We start from the raw sequence: 11,372 nt of genomic DNA, 5'->3' as shown, positions 1-11,372 counted from the left end.
AGTGGGTGAGGTCAAACTATGCGGTTAGGGAGACCATGATGGACAGGGTGGCAATTTTCTAAATAGAGTTAACATATACGATGATGGTTTTATGCAAAACCGTCGTCATTTTCGTTCCCTCTATTTACAAAATTGTCACTGTGTTGCCTTCTAAGATGGTTCGTATAACTGTCGTCATATTCAAGTCATTTTTTTTGTATTCAAATGGCAACTAAAATAGTTTCAACTAAATCCGTGGTCATTTTAATTCCACTAATTACAACTTTACCACCAAGTGACATTCTAAGACGGTTCCACATAACTACCTTAGAATGTGTGTCATAAAAAATATAATTTTTAGTAGTGAGCCACTTGTGAATCTAGATGAGCATGCATGTGTATCTAGAGTTCAAAACATCAAATTAACTTAGAAGGCATCACTATCTCCACAAGTTCAGTGGTAATTAATAACAAAATTTAGGTATTGGGATAGAATCCGAACAGTCCAACTTAAAGTACCCTATTAAAATACTTCTTCAACTCCCTTGTTTTGATAGTAGCCAATAGCTTATCATGAATTGACCTTCATGTCCTATATAACATCCTTCTTTGCGCTATGCTTGATTTAACGAGAAAATAACAAGAAAATATTGTTAGCAGATTGTGGTATAGTTTCGTAAAAAAAAAAGAGCTGATTTGAATTGATTAGGCATGTTCAGACATGAGAGATATGTTTAATTATGTTGTTGCCCTGCTTTGTTTTACTTGTAAAAAAATTTATTCATAGAAAAATGTAAGGTCATGGCAAGGCAATAGCAACGATATATCAAAGAACTGTTCTAAAATGAATCACAATGATATATTTAACACTCAAACAATCTATTTGGTGAAGTCAAAATATCAATGAAATGAAGAGAAATGGGAACTTAAGTTATATTAAACTTCCATAATCTGATCGGATTGAAATACCAAAGAAATCTTTAAAAATGGTGTGGGTCTCACATAAAAAACCTTTCATGCAAAGTTGTGAAGGAAAACAAGTGTGTTTGTTTGATCGAACTCCATGGATCTATGTATTTCTTAAACTCTTCTCTCGATAAGATGACTTAATATGTCTGATGCTCATTTGGTATTATATATTATTTGTTAAAATTCCAAAAAAGAACTACAATTCTCTAGCTTTCAGTCACATCCAGTATAAAAACTATAGAGTGTAACTAAAATAAAGGACTTCTAATGCAAAAGAAAGGGAAATTAATGATGTGCCAAGTTCCAAATGCAAGACAAAGGGAAATTACAAATAATGGCCATGTGGATTAATAAAGCCAATTCTGCCTTTTGTTTATCTAAGAAATTACTAGATAACAAAGTTTCTTTGCATTGGAAACAACCTGCAGAAGTACTTGATTGGATAACACACAATAACAACCTACTATAATTATGCTATGAGATTGAAGGGTTAAAACGGGTTGATCTTGATATCCTAGTATCATTATATCAACAAAATCAAATGAAGCTAATTGGCATGGTGTTTGGTTAATAATGAGACATCATCCCATTGAGTTAAAGGTCTCTCCTAGCTAAATCCATTTCAACAGTGCACTTAACATAATAAATCTTGGCCATTGACTTGATCATGCTACTCACCATTGGTGATAAGTTATTGTGACAAACATATATTAAGACTAACCTGATTTGGATTAGCTGCCTTGGGAAACACAACACAAGTGTCCTTCCTAATTTATGCCAAAATTTTGTACAAAAAACGGAGTTTTGATGTGTATCAAAACATACAAATACCAACTAGCTATGTTGAAAGAGCAAGCAAAATCATACTATTAAAGCTTGTCCAAAACTAGGTAAAGATGTTCAGGGTCCAGAATCCAATTTAGTCCATGCAAAGATTAGATAACACTATAACAATTATGAAGCTCTCATAATAAAATTACCTCTTTGATTTATGGAAGATACTTTACTATCAAGCAAACAAGATAAATAAAATTAGAAAGAAACCCATGAAAGATGAAGAAACACTTGAGAATTTTCATTCTAGTAACTAATTTGTTAGAAGATTTGTACTGCTAGATCCTCCCACAACCAATCTTTCCTGAAAAATCATTAATGATTTACCATTCTTATTTAAAAAATATTAAGGTTAACTTTTATGAACCATAATCATGGATCATGTTATTCGAAAGAAAATTTATACCATCATCAAGAAGGAGAATGATACTTTAATAATGATACTTCAAATTGTACCATCAAAAGGCAATTTTTAAGTTTGTAATGATTGAATAATGTGCATAAGTATTAATGTTAGTCTTGGAAATTATGTTCTTCTACCTAGAGAATTACATGTATCTAGAAAATATGCACCTAGGTAATGAGAGTTCATGCACTAGTGAATTGATACTCTCTAGAAAGTTCCATTACTCACTATAAATATGTGAACTCACTAGTTGCATCATCAACCCAGTTCAAGCCAAGAAAAAGTTGAAATAAAATCCGAGAAGTATTCAGCCCAAAATAATCTTCCTCTTATTCTAATTGGAATAGTTCAATATCTAAATTAAAATTAATTCAGATTCTTACCGGAAACACCATCAATTAAATGAAGTAAAATATCTGGAAGAAAAATATATGATCATATGCGTGGTAAACACCACCTGAAACACCGATTAAGATAGAAATTAAATCTTCTTGTCTCTACACCAAAACAGATTCATATGATATCATCAAATATAACTAACAAAAAACTCCTTACCAATGTGCTTCAAATGATAAATCTATGAAATTATACAAAACCAATGAAAGCTCAAAGATTCCTGGTATGATCTGCATATCAAATGAAATCCATAACATGCTTGAAATTCACAATTATTTTATTTAATGCACTTTTTTTCCTTATATTCTATAAATCAAATCCCTTTGAGCAAGGACCTAAAAATTAAATATCTAACTTTTTTCACAGTTGCTAATTTACTCTTAATGGATGTAGAATCATGAACAAAAAATGAAAAAATAGGGTGAATTTTATAACTTTTGTCGAAGCCACGTAACATTCATTAGCAGAGGTCACAGTAAGAAAGTCACTCTCAATATGTTCTCAGCTTGCAAATTCTTTCAGCGACACATTCAAAGACTAACTCATGTCCATTATTTGGTTACAGGAATCAAACATCAAATACAATTACATTCACCACTGGATACTGATTTGAAAAAATTACAAAACTCCTCATTCACCACTTCTAATAACTCCAATTCTCAATTCTTATCAACCCTCGGGATTCGAGAACATGAAAGGTGACCAGCGCCTCGATGCTGAAGCACACACTGAAACAGACGTCAAGATTCATAATGCTACTCTCAATGAATGAATAAACCACTAACAAAAGGGAAATGAGGCACGCTGATAAAGAGATTGTGATTGTGAAATCAAAATCCCTAACAATAAAGGGTGAAATCACAATTGAGGCGCAAAAATATCACTTGAAGCCACATAGTGAGGGTGGCATCACACGTGCGCTCCATTGTGGACGAAGATACAAATGAAAAAATAAGACTCTAAACAAGCACAAACAGAGGTGGTGAGAGAGCTCCGCTATGAAGGAGCCTCAGTTGAAGCAGCGAGGGTGGCATTGTGAAGGAGTTCCTCTTCGTGTCTCAGCAGTGGCACACGACAAAGATTCAAGAGAAGCAACAAGGAGAGTGAGTGATAAAAGAGCACGAGTGGCCAAGCCTGACACAAAAACACAAACTCAGTTTTATAAGTAATAGCATTTTTTTTTTCAAAATTTTAAAAAACTTAAACATAAAATAAAAAAAAAGTGCAACCATAGAACCTCCAATAGCTAAAAAAGGTAATTAAACTTAATAGCTTACCAAGCTCATAAGCCTTAGAAGCAACATTGGCAGCTATGTGTGCTGAAATCTTTCTTATGTTGGTGAATGGTGGGTATATGAGTCCCTTATCAAAGTTCTCTTGGCTCACTTGTGCAGCCAAAGCCTCAGCTTCTCCATCACGAAATAATATGATATTGTATTAAATTTCAAATGATTATAATAAAATGTATATTTCATTCCTACCATCATCCCATTTTGACCTGTCCCAAACATAGATTTAAAATTAATCTTCACAAGTGTCATGAGTACTTACAGGCAGCCCAAAGCAGGTCATCATGCACTCGAGTGGTCCCAGACATTATTAAACCAAGACCAAATCCAGGAAATATGTATGCATTATTGGCCTGATGAACAAACAAGCAAAATGTCCAAATTAGACCTTGTTGCTGAGGTAATTTTTTTTTAATGTTTAGTTAAAATCTCAAGGGCTTATATTATAGACCTGGCCAGGCACAAACACTTTGCCCTCATACTCAACGGGAGGAAATGGGCTCCCACTTGCAAAAATGGCACTTCCCTGATGGTGATACACAAGAATAAGGGAACAAACACAAACACATATGAATAAACAAAAATTGACTCTGATAGTTCATTTTTCAATCAAGCCAAAGAAGAAGGGTGTTCACAAAATACATAAAAAGTAGCTTACCAAAACAAAGCAAGCAACACATATAGTTGAAATTCAAATAAAGAAACAAATATACTGTAAATGAAATTTATAATACATACACATGCTTCAATGGGGAACCAAAACTAAATCACTAATTGACATTAACTTTCCAATACCTTGCCTTCATTTACATAAAATATTTAAAAAGGTAGAAGGAAAAAGTTGAAAAGGAAAACATGCAATTTCTTGATGAAATTTGAGGAGCCAAGTTTAGATGAGAAAAAGAGTCATATATTTTCTATTTCTACCTAGACTTGCAGCTTATTGAACACATCTTCCAAATAAAATATCTGTCAAAAAACTAAGGTAATTATGCTATATATAATATATACCACTTCAGCTGTCCGAGCATTAGTTATATCTTAGGCCAAATACGAAGCAAAAATGCCTAATCTTATCCCATATCAGCTGCTGCAATAAAACCTCCTTAAGGATATGAGTTATACTCCAACCAAGTGCCCCAAACCCCTAAGTGTTTTGTGCAATAAAATTTCACAAAACACTCCGCAACTAATTGCTTATGTTTGAATAAATTCATCACTCTTACTATGCATATAAATTCAATTTATCACTATTGATAAGAGAAATTGAAACGAACACGCGCCGGCCGCAGCATGGCCGCGGACTCACCGTGATCCGCCCCCCGCTGCCTTCCATATCTCACCGAGCGAAGGAGACCTTCGCCGCTGCCACTCTACGCCACACCGAGCGCAGGAAAAGCCTAAATCCGGCGAGAATTTTTCCGCGAAAAATGGGGGATTTAGGGTTTGGAGAGCGCTGGTCGCAGAGTGCTTACTCTAACTCTCTTCGAGTTCAAGTTTTCTATCTCATTTTCAAATTTTGTGAAGGGAAGTGGATGAAAATAAAAAGAAAAAGAAAAATAGAGAAAAAAAATATTTAACAAATTGGAAGTTGAAACTAAAGGTGAAGGAGATGATAAAGTTTATTGGTGCTCTCTCTAGTAAATTCTTTAATTTTTTTAAATACGCTTTTGATTTTTTAGGTGACCATATTCAGAATTTGGTACGCCAACGACATGGGATATGCATAATTTGGAATGAAATGAATAATTAGTTTTCATTTTATACTTTTTTATTTTTTTATTATTACATATTTTATTTTCTTATTTTATATTTTTCTTTGAAATTATATTTTTATTTTTATTTTTTTCTATTAACACTTATCCAATCCAACCAAAAGTTATTTATAAACAGTTACAACATTATATATTTGTAGGAATGTGTTATCTATACTCATGGTTCTAAATTCATCATTAAAATAAACAGTGATAGAAATACAATATATATATATATATATATATATATATATATATATATATATATATATATATATATATATATATATATATATATAATTAAAAGATACTTATATCTATAGTTATTCATATGTAGGTATAAGTTACATATATGCATAATTTTAAATCTAAAAATAAATAGTGTCCAAATTAACACTTATAATGATTGTCATTGAAAGTGTATGTAGGTATATAACGAATTTCTTGTAGTGAGTTTTACCTACACTAATCAACCATAGATATAATTTTTTTTTTTAGTTTTACCTACATAAAATAGTTGTAGGTAAAAGTGTAAAGAATTTACCTACACCAAATAATGGTAAGTACAAGTTATTAAGTTTTACCTACATTCATTCATTGTAGATAGAAGTATTTTTGAGTTTTACCTACACTAATTTATGACTGTGGGCAAAAGAAGTCCGTAGGCATAAATTATTTTTCTTGTAGTGAATCTACAAAAGCATTTTGTAATTTTAGTTATTCTTGTCTTTGCAACAAAACAAATTCATATGATATCATCAAATATAACTAGCAAAAAATACCTTACAAATATTCTTCAAATGATAATGTTGTGAAATTATACTAAATCAACGAAAGCTCAAAGGTTCCTAGTATGATCTGCATATCAACTGAAATCCACAACATGTTTAAAATTCACAATTATTTTCATTTATTGCTCTTTTTTATTCTATAAATCAAATCCCAATGAACAAGGACCTAAAACAGAAATATCTAACTTTGTTCACAGTTTCTAATTCACTCTTAATGGAAGCAGAATCATAAACAAGAAATGAAAAAATAGGGTGAATTTTAGAACTTTTAGGGAAGCTAGGTAGCATTCATTAGTAGAGGTCATACTAAGACATTCACTCTCAATATGTTGTCAGCTTGCAAATTATTTCAATGACACATTCAAAGACTAACTCTTGCCCATAATTCGGCTACCATAATTCACAACTGGATACTGATTTGGAAAACAACATTACAAAACTCAACATTCACCACTTCAGAAAACTCCAATTCTAAATTCTTACCTCAAATCAAGCCTTGGAATTCGAGAACATGAAAGGTGACTAGGGCCTTGATGTCAAAGCATGCGATGAAGAAGATGTCGTGATTCACAATTTTACTCTCAATGGATGAAAAAACAATGGTTGTGAAACCAAAATCTCTAAAAACAATTGACAAATGAGAAATGATGCATGGAAATAAAGGGATTGTTTTAGGAAAATCAAAATCCCTAAAAATAAAGGGTAAAATTACAATTGAGGCACAAAAATATCACTTGAAATAGCATGGTGAGGGTGGCCTCTAAAGGGTGCTCCATTGTGGACGAAGACAGAAACGAGAAAATAAGACTTTGAATAAGCGCAAACGGCGGTGGTGAGGGAGCTCCACTATGAATCAGGCTCAGTTGCAGTGGCGATGGTGGCATTGTGAGGGAGTTTCTCTTTGTGTCTTAGTAGTAGCGAACAATGGGGATTCAAGAGAAGCAACGAGGGAGAATGAGTGAGAGAAGAGCGCGACTCAGAGTGAGTGTACTTAATGGATTTTCTAGAGTGACAAAGTTTTTGGAATAGTTTAACATAAAATCTTTCAAATAAACTAACATCCTACAACCTTTAAGAATGGTAGTTTTATAAAAATAATGCTTTTATTTATAAAAATACATCTCATTTTTTTAGAATGGTAGTTTTATAACTTTTCTAAAAAAATCTTCTAAAGTCTCTTTGTTGCACTAGTGTTACTTTTACCGACTTGTTCAAACTTTTATTGTATCATTTTTTATACTATGTTTTATGGATTCAAAATGCATGCTAATTGTGTTTTTATTTTTTAAAACTTTTGTAGGAACTCCAAGAAATCATGGACTCAATTTTGGGAGTGGAAATTAAAAAGAGCAAAAAATCCAACCATGAAGGTCCAAACAAAATCAGCTACCTACCTGATGTCATTATTGGTCGCATTCTCTTCTTTCTACCAAATAAAGATGAAGTTCGTACTAGTATTTTATCCAAAAGATGGATGTAGCTCTTGACATTCATCACCAAGCTAGAGTTTGAGGATGGAGACACATTCTGCCGCAAAATTAGGATAAGGAAAGCCTCCTTTTACTGACTTGTTCAAACTTTTATTGTATCGTTGTTTAGACTATGTTTTATGGATTGGAAATGCATGTTAATTGTGTTTTTATTTTTTAAAACTTTTGTAGCAACTCCAAGAAATCATGGATTCAATTGGGGGAGTGGAAACTAAAAAGAGCAAAAAATCCAATTACGAAGGTCCAAACAAAATCTGCTACGTACCTACTTTTATTATTGGTCGCAGTTTCTCCTTTCTACCAACTAATGAAGCAGTTTGTACCAGTGTTTTATCCAAGAGATGAATATACCTCTTGAAATTCATCACCAAGCTAGAGTTTGAGGATGGAGACACATTCTGCCGTAAAATTACGATCAGGAAAGCTTCCTTTTATAACTTTATGGATAAAGTATTATTTCATCTGAAGAGTTCAATCATCCAAAAATTTCTCTCTTTTTCTTACAAAGAGTTATTAGAATCACCGTGTTGATAAGAAGATATTTAACATTATAAATCAGAGTAAATAAACTTTTTATCATTTCAATAAGAACACAAGATATCTCCACGCATTCCCTTCAGAATTCCCCGTTCTTAAAGAAATTGAAACTAAAAATGTATGATTTTCTTGCCATAGTTAACATTCCCACCTTTGTTTGTCTTTCATCCTTTACTATCCTCAAGTCATCCACAATCACCCTTCTGATGATAATCAAAATCTCACCATGAATTGAACTTCCTAGTTCTTAGAGTGAGACAATAGTGAGTACATGATGAGATTTCGAGTGTCATCAAAAGTGTCAAAGACAAACATGATTGTGGACAAATTGAGGACAATGAGGGATTAGAGACAAAGAGAGGTGGGGATGTTAACTCTAGCAGGAAAATCATACATTTTCACCAATTTCTCTAAGAATTGGGAGTTCCAAAGGGATTGTGTGGCAATGTCTTGTGAAGTCATTGAAAAGATATAAATTTTTTTGACTTTCCATATCCAATTTATAATATTATATATCCACTTATCAACACGACGATTATTATAACTCTCTGTAAGATAAAGAGAGAAACTTTTGATGATTTGACTCTCGTCAGGTGAAGTAATACTTTATCCACAAAGTTATAAAAGATGGTTTCCCATATCCTAATTTTTTGGCTGAATATGTCTGTATGCTCAAACTCTAGCTTTGTGATGAATGTCCAGAGGTATATTCATCTCTTGGATAAAACACTAGTACTAATTGCTTCTTTAGTTGGTAGAAAGAAGAGAATGCGACCAATAATAACATCGGGTAGATCGCTGATTTTGTTTGGACCTTCATAATTGAAATTTTTGCTCTTTTTAATTTCACCTCCCCAAATTGAGTATATGATTGCTTGGAGTTCAGACAAAAGGTGAAAAAATAAAAACACAATTAGCATGCATTGCCAAGCCATAAAACAAAATCTAAAAATTGATTTTATCAAAGTTTGAATTGGTAAGAGTAAGTTGATACGTAAGACCTGCAGTGGATCCATTTATTAGTCAAGCAGGTACCAATGCACCCCTTCCCTTTTAAAGAATCAGATGTAAATATCTACCATGTGTATATTTGAACCCCTATCTTTAATTTTTCTACTCTTTTTGCGATAATAATTATTCATTTTTATTTTTTCAATAGATTGTCTACCTTGACTTGGGATTCTATCTGCCAATGCATAAGATACCCCATCATTCTAAGGACATTTTCTTGTGGCCAAATTTTAAAGGAAAAACTAAATCTCAAGTAATGGATAACAGAGGCACAAATAGTGGAAAACCAAACGTCAAAATGTCCAAAATAATCAGCAATTGAAATTTAAAAAAATGAGACCCAAAATCTCATGAGTGAAGAACATACCATGGGGAGGTGGTTGGTAGAAATTTGCTATTGGGTGGAACCTTTGACACATCAGAAGAGACTACACAGAAACTCACGAACACTACCAAAACCTAAGGCACCATAGAGATAGAGAGAGAAAGAGAGAGAGAGAGAGAGAGAGAGAGAGAGAGAGAGAGAGAGAAAGTGAGTGAGTGTGATTGAGAGAGAGAGGGGGTTTGATCCTATTGAGTGAGAGGGGTGAATGAAAAATGTCAATATAAAGAGGTCAATGATGGCTACAATGAGAAAGAGATGTAACTAATTAACATAAATTAAATTTTATTTTAATTACATAAAACAGTGAGGCTTGACTAGTTTGTATGACTTTTTTTGCAAAATAAGAAAAAGATGTTTTTGATTAGTAAAAGAAGTAAATTTTATTTTAACTAAATAAAACAATCTGGTGTGGCTAGAATCACTTCATGAAAGTCAAGGTCAAACTTATCAGTGTCACCATTTAACATGGTTTTTATTGTCTACTTGATATGGAATATTTATTTTGACGATCAACTGAACCGTCAATGGTGAAAATAGTCAGTCTTAAGTCAATAATATATTTTAGAATAATCTATTTTTTGTATTTAGTTTTAAAAGTATTTCAATATATGATTTTAGCATTTTACTTATCCATATAAATTGAAGAAAGTGTTAGGAGTTTTTTTTTATAATAATTCATACATCTTGTTCAACCAGCTCACCTAGGTCCCTTAACTTTAGCATTTTACATTTTATCTGTGTAAGATTTTATTTCAATTTTTTTATTGTTTTTGTTGACTTCCACCAACACAAAATATGTTAATAATGATGTCATCATGAAAGGAATATTATAAATAATACCTGGGTATGCATATGAATACTAATTAATGGTTTTGAATTTGAATATTAGATATGCAATTGTGTAATTAAATATGCAAAAAGAAATATGTGTCACACATAATAGATGTATGCAGCTCGAATAAGATTCCTTTCAATGAAAAATTAATGTAGTTTGAAAAAAAAAATCATATAAAGAAGATGTCATTCAACATAATATAAATTAAGTATTTAATTTCTTGCACTATTTTTTTAATGTAACTTTTAGAAATGCATGAATACAATCTTTCCCCCTTATATATTATTAATTTAATTATAATATCATGTATCTAGACCCAACATTCAATCAAATGTTTCTATTTTTTGTGTCTGTGCTATACATGAAAAATTTTATATTGGATGTGGATCATAATTATTATTAAAATTATAATTTATATTTTTGTAGATATATTTTAAAATACATTTTGTAATTAAATATCATTGATGGAAGATAAGCAAATAATTATTTAAATATTCTATATTGACTATTTTTAATTGGATAAAATATATATTTTATGTTTAGTTAAAAATTTAATTCTTTAATTGAATTGATTTTATTTGATATATATATAATAATTTTTTTCTTTTATAAATATTAACCCCTAATAAATTTGGATAAATGAATACATAAGCACCGATTAATGAAAAAACTGAAGTCAAATATTCATTAATGACA

General features: G+C 31.6%; 1 protein-coding gene across 1 annotated transcript; it reads right to left on the bottom strand.

Annotated features, from left to right (window-relative positions):
• Positions 1-3,068: 3,068 nt before the first annotated feature.
• Positions 3,069-4,404, bottom strand: LOC102668994 (NADP-dependent malic enzyme). Its single transcript, XM_006598553.4, has 4 exons — positions 4,325-4,404; positions 4,136-4,226; positions 3,862-3,990; positions 3,069-3,718 (listed from the first exon to the last, which is right to left on the bottom strand). The coding sequence occupies exons 2-4, from the start codon at positions 4,179-4,181 to the stop codon at positions 3,594-3,596; spliced, it is 300 nt and encodes a 99-aa protein (XP_006598616.2). The 5' UTR covers positions 4,182-4,226; positions 4,325-4,404; the 3' UTR covers positions 3,069-3,593.
• Positions 4,405-11,372: the final 6,968 nt, after the last annotated feature.

This window comes from Glycine max, chromosome 15 (assembly GCF_000004515.6).
Source record: "Glycine max cultivar Williams 82 chromosome 15, Glycine_max_v4.0, whole genome shotgun sequence".
Lineage (NCBI taxonomy): Eukaryota > Viridiplantae > Streptophyta > Magnoliopsida > Fabales > Fabaceae > Glycine > Glycine max.
This window is presented reverse-complemented; position numbering and strand designations above follow the sequence as displayed.

Excerpts from the sequence above, each read along its gene's own strand:
- LOC102668994 (XM_006598553.4), bottom strand. The coding sequence starts at position 4,181 with ATGTCTGGGACCACTCGAGTGCATGATGACCTGCTTTGGGCTGCCT. Across the intron at positions 3,991-4,135 it reads TGACCTGCTTTGGGCTGCCT|CTGAGGCTTTGGCTGCACAA; the intron begins GTAAGTACTCAT and ends GTGATGGAGAAG. Across the intron at positions 3,719-3,861 it reads TTCTAAGGCTTATGAGCTTG|GCTTGGCCACTCGTGCTCTT; the intron begins GTAAGCTATTAA and ends TTTTTGTGTCAG.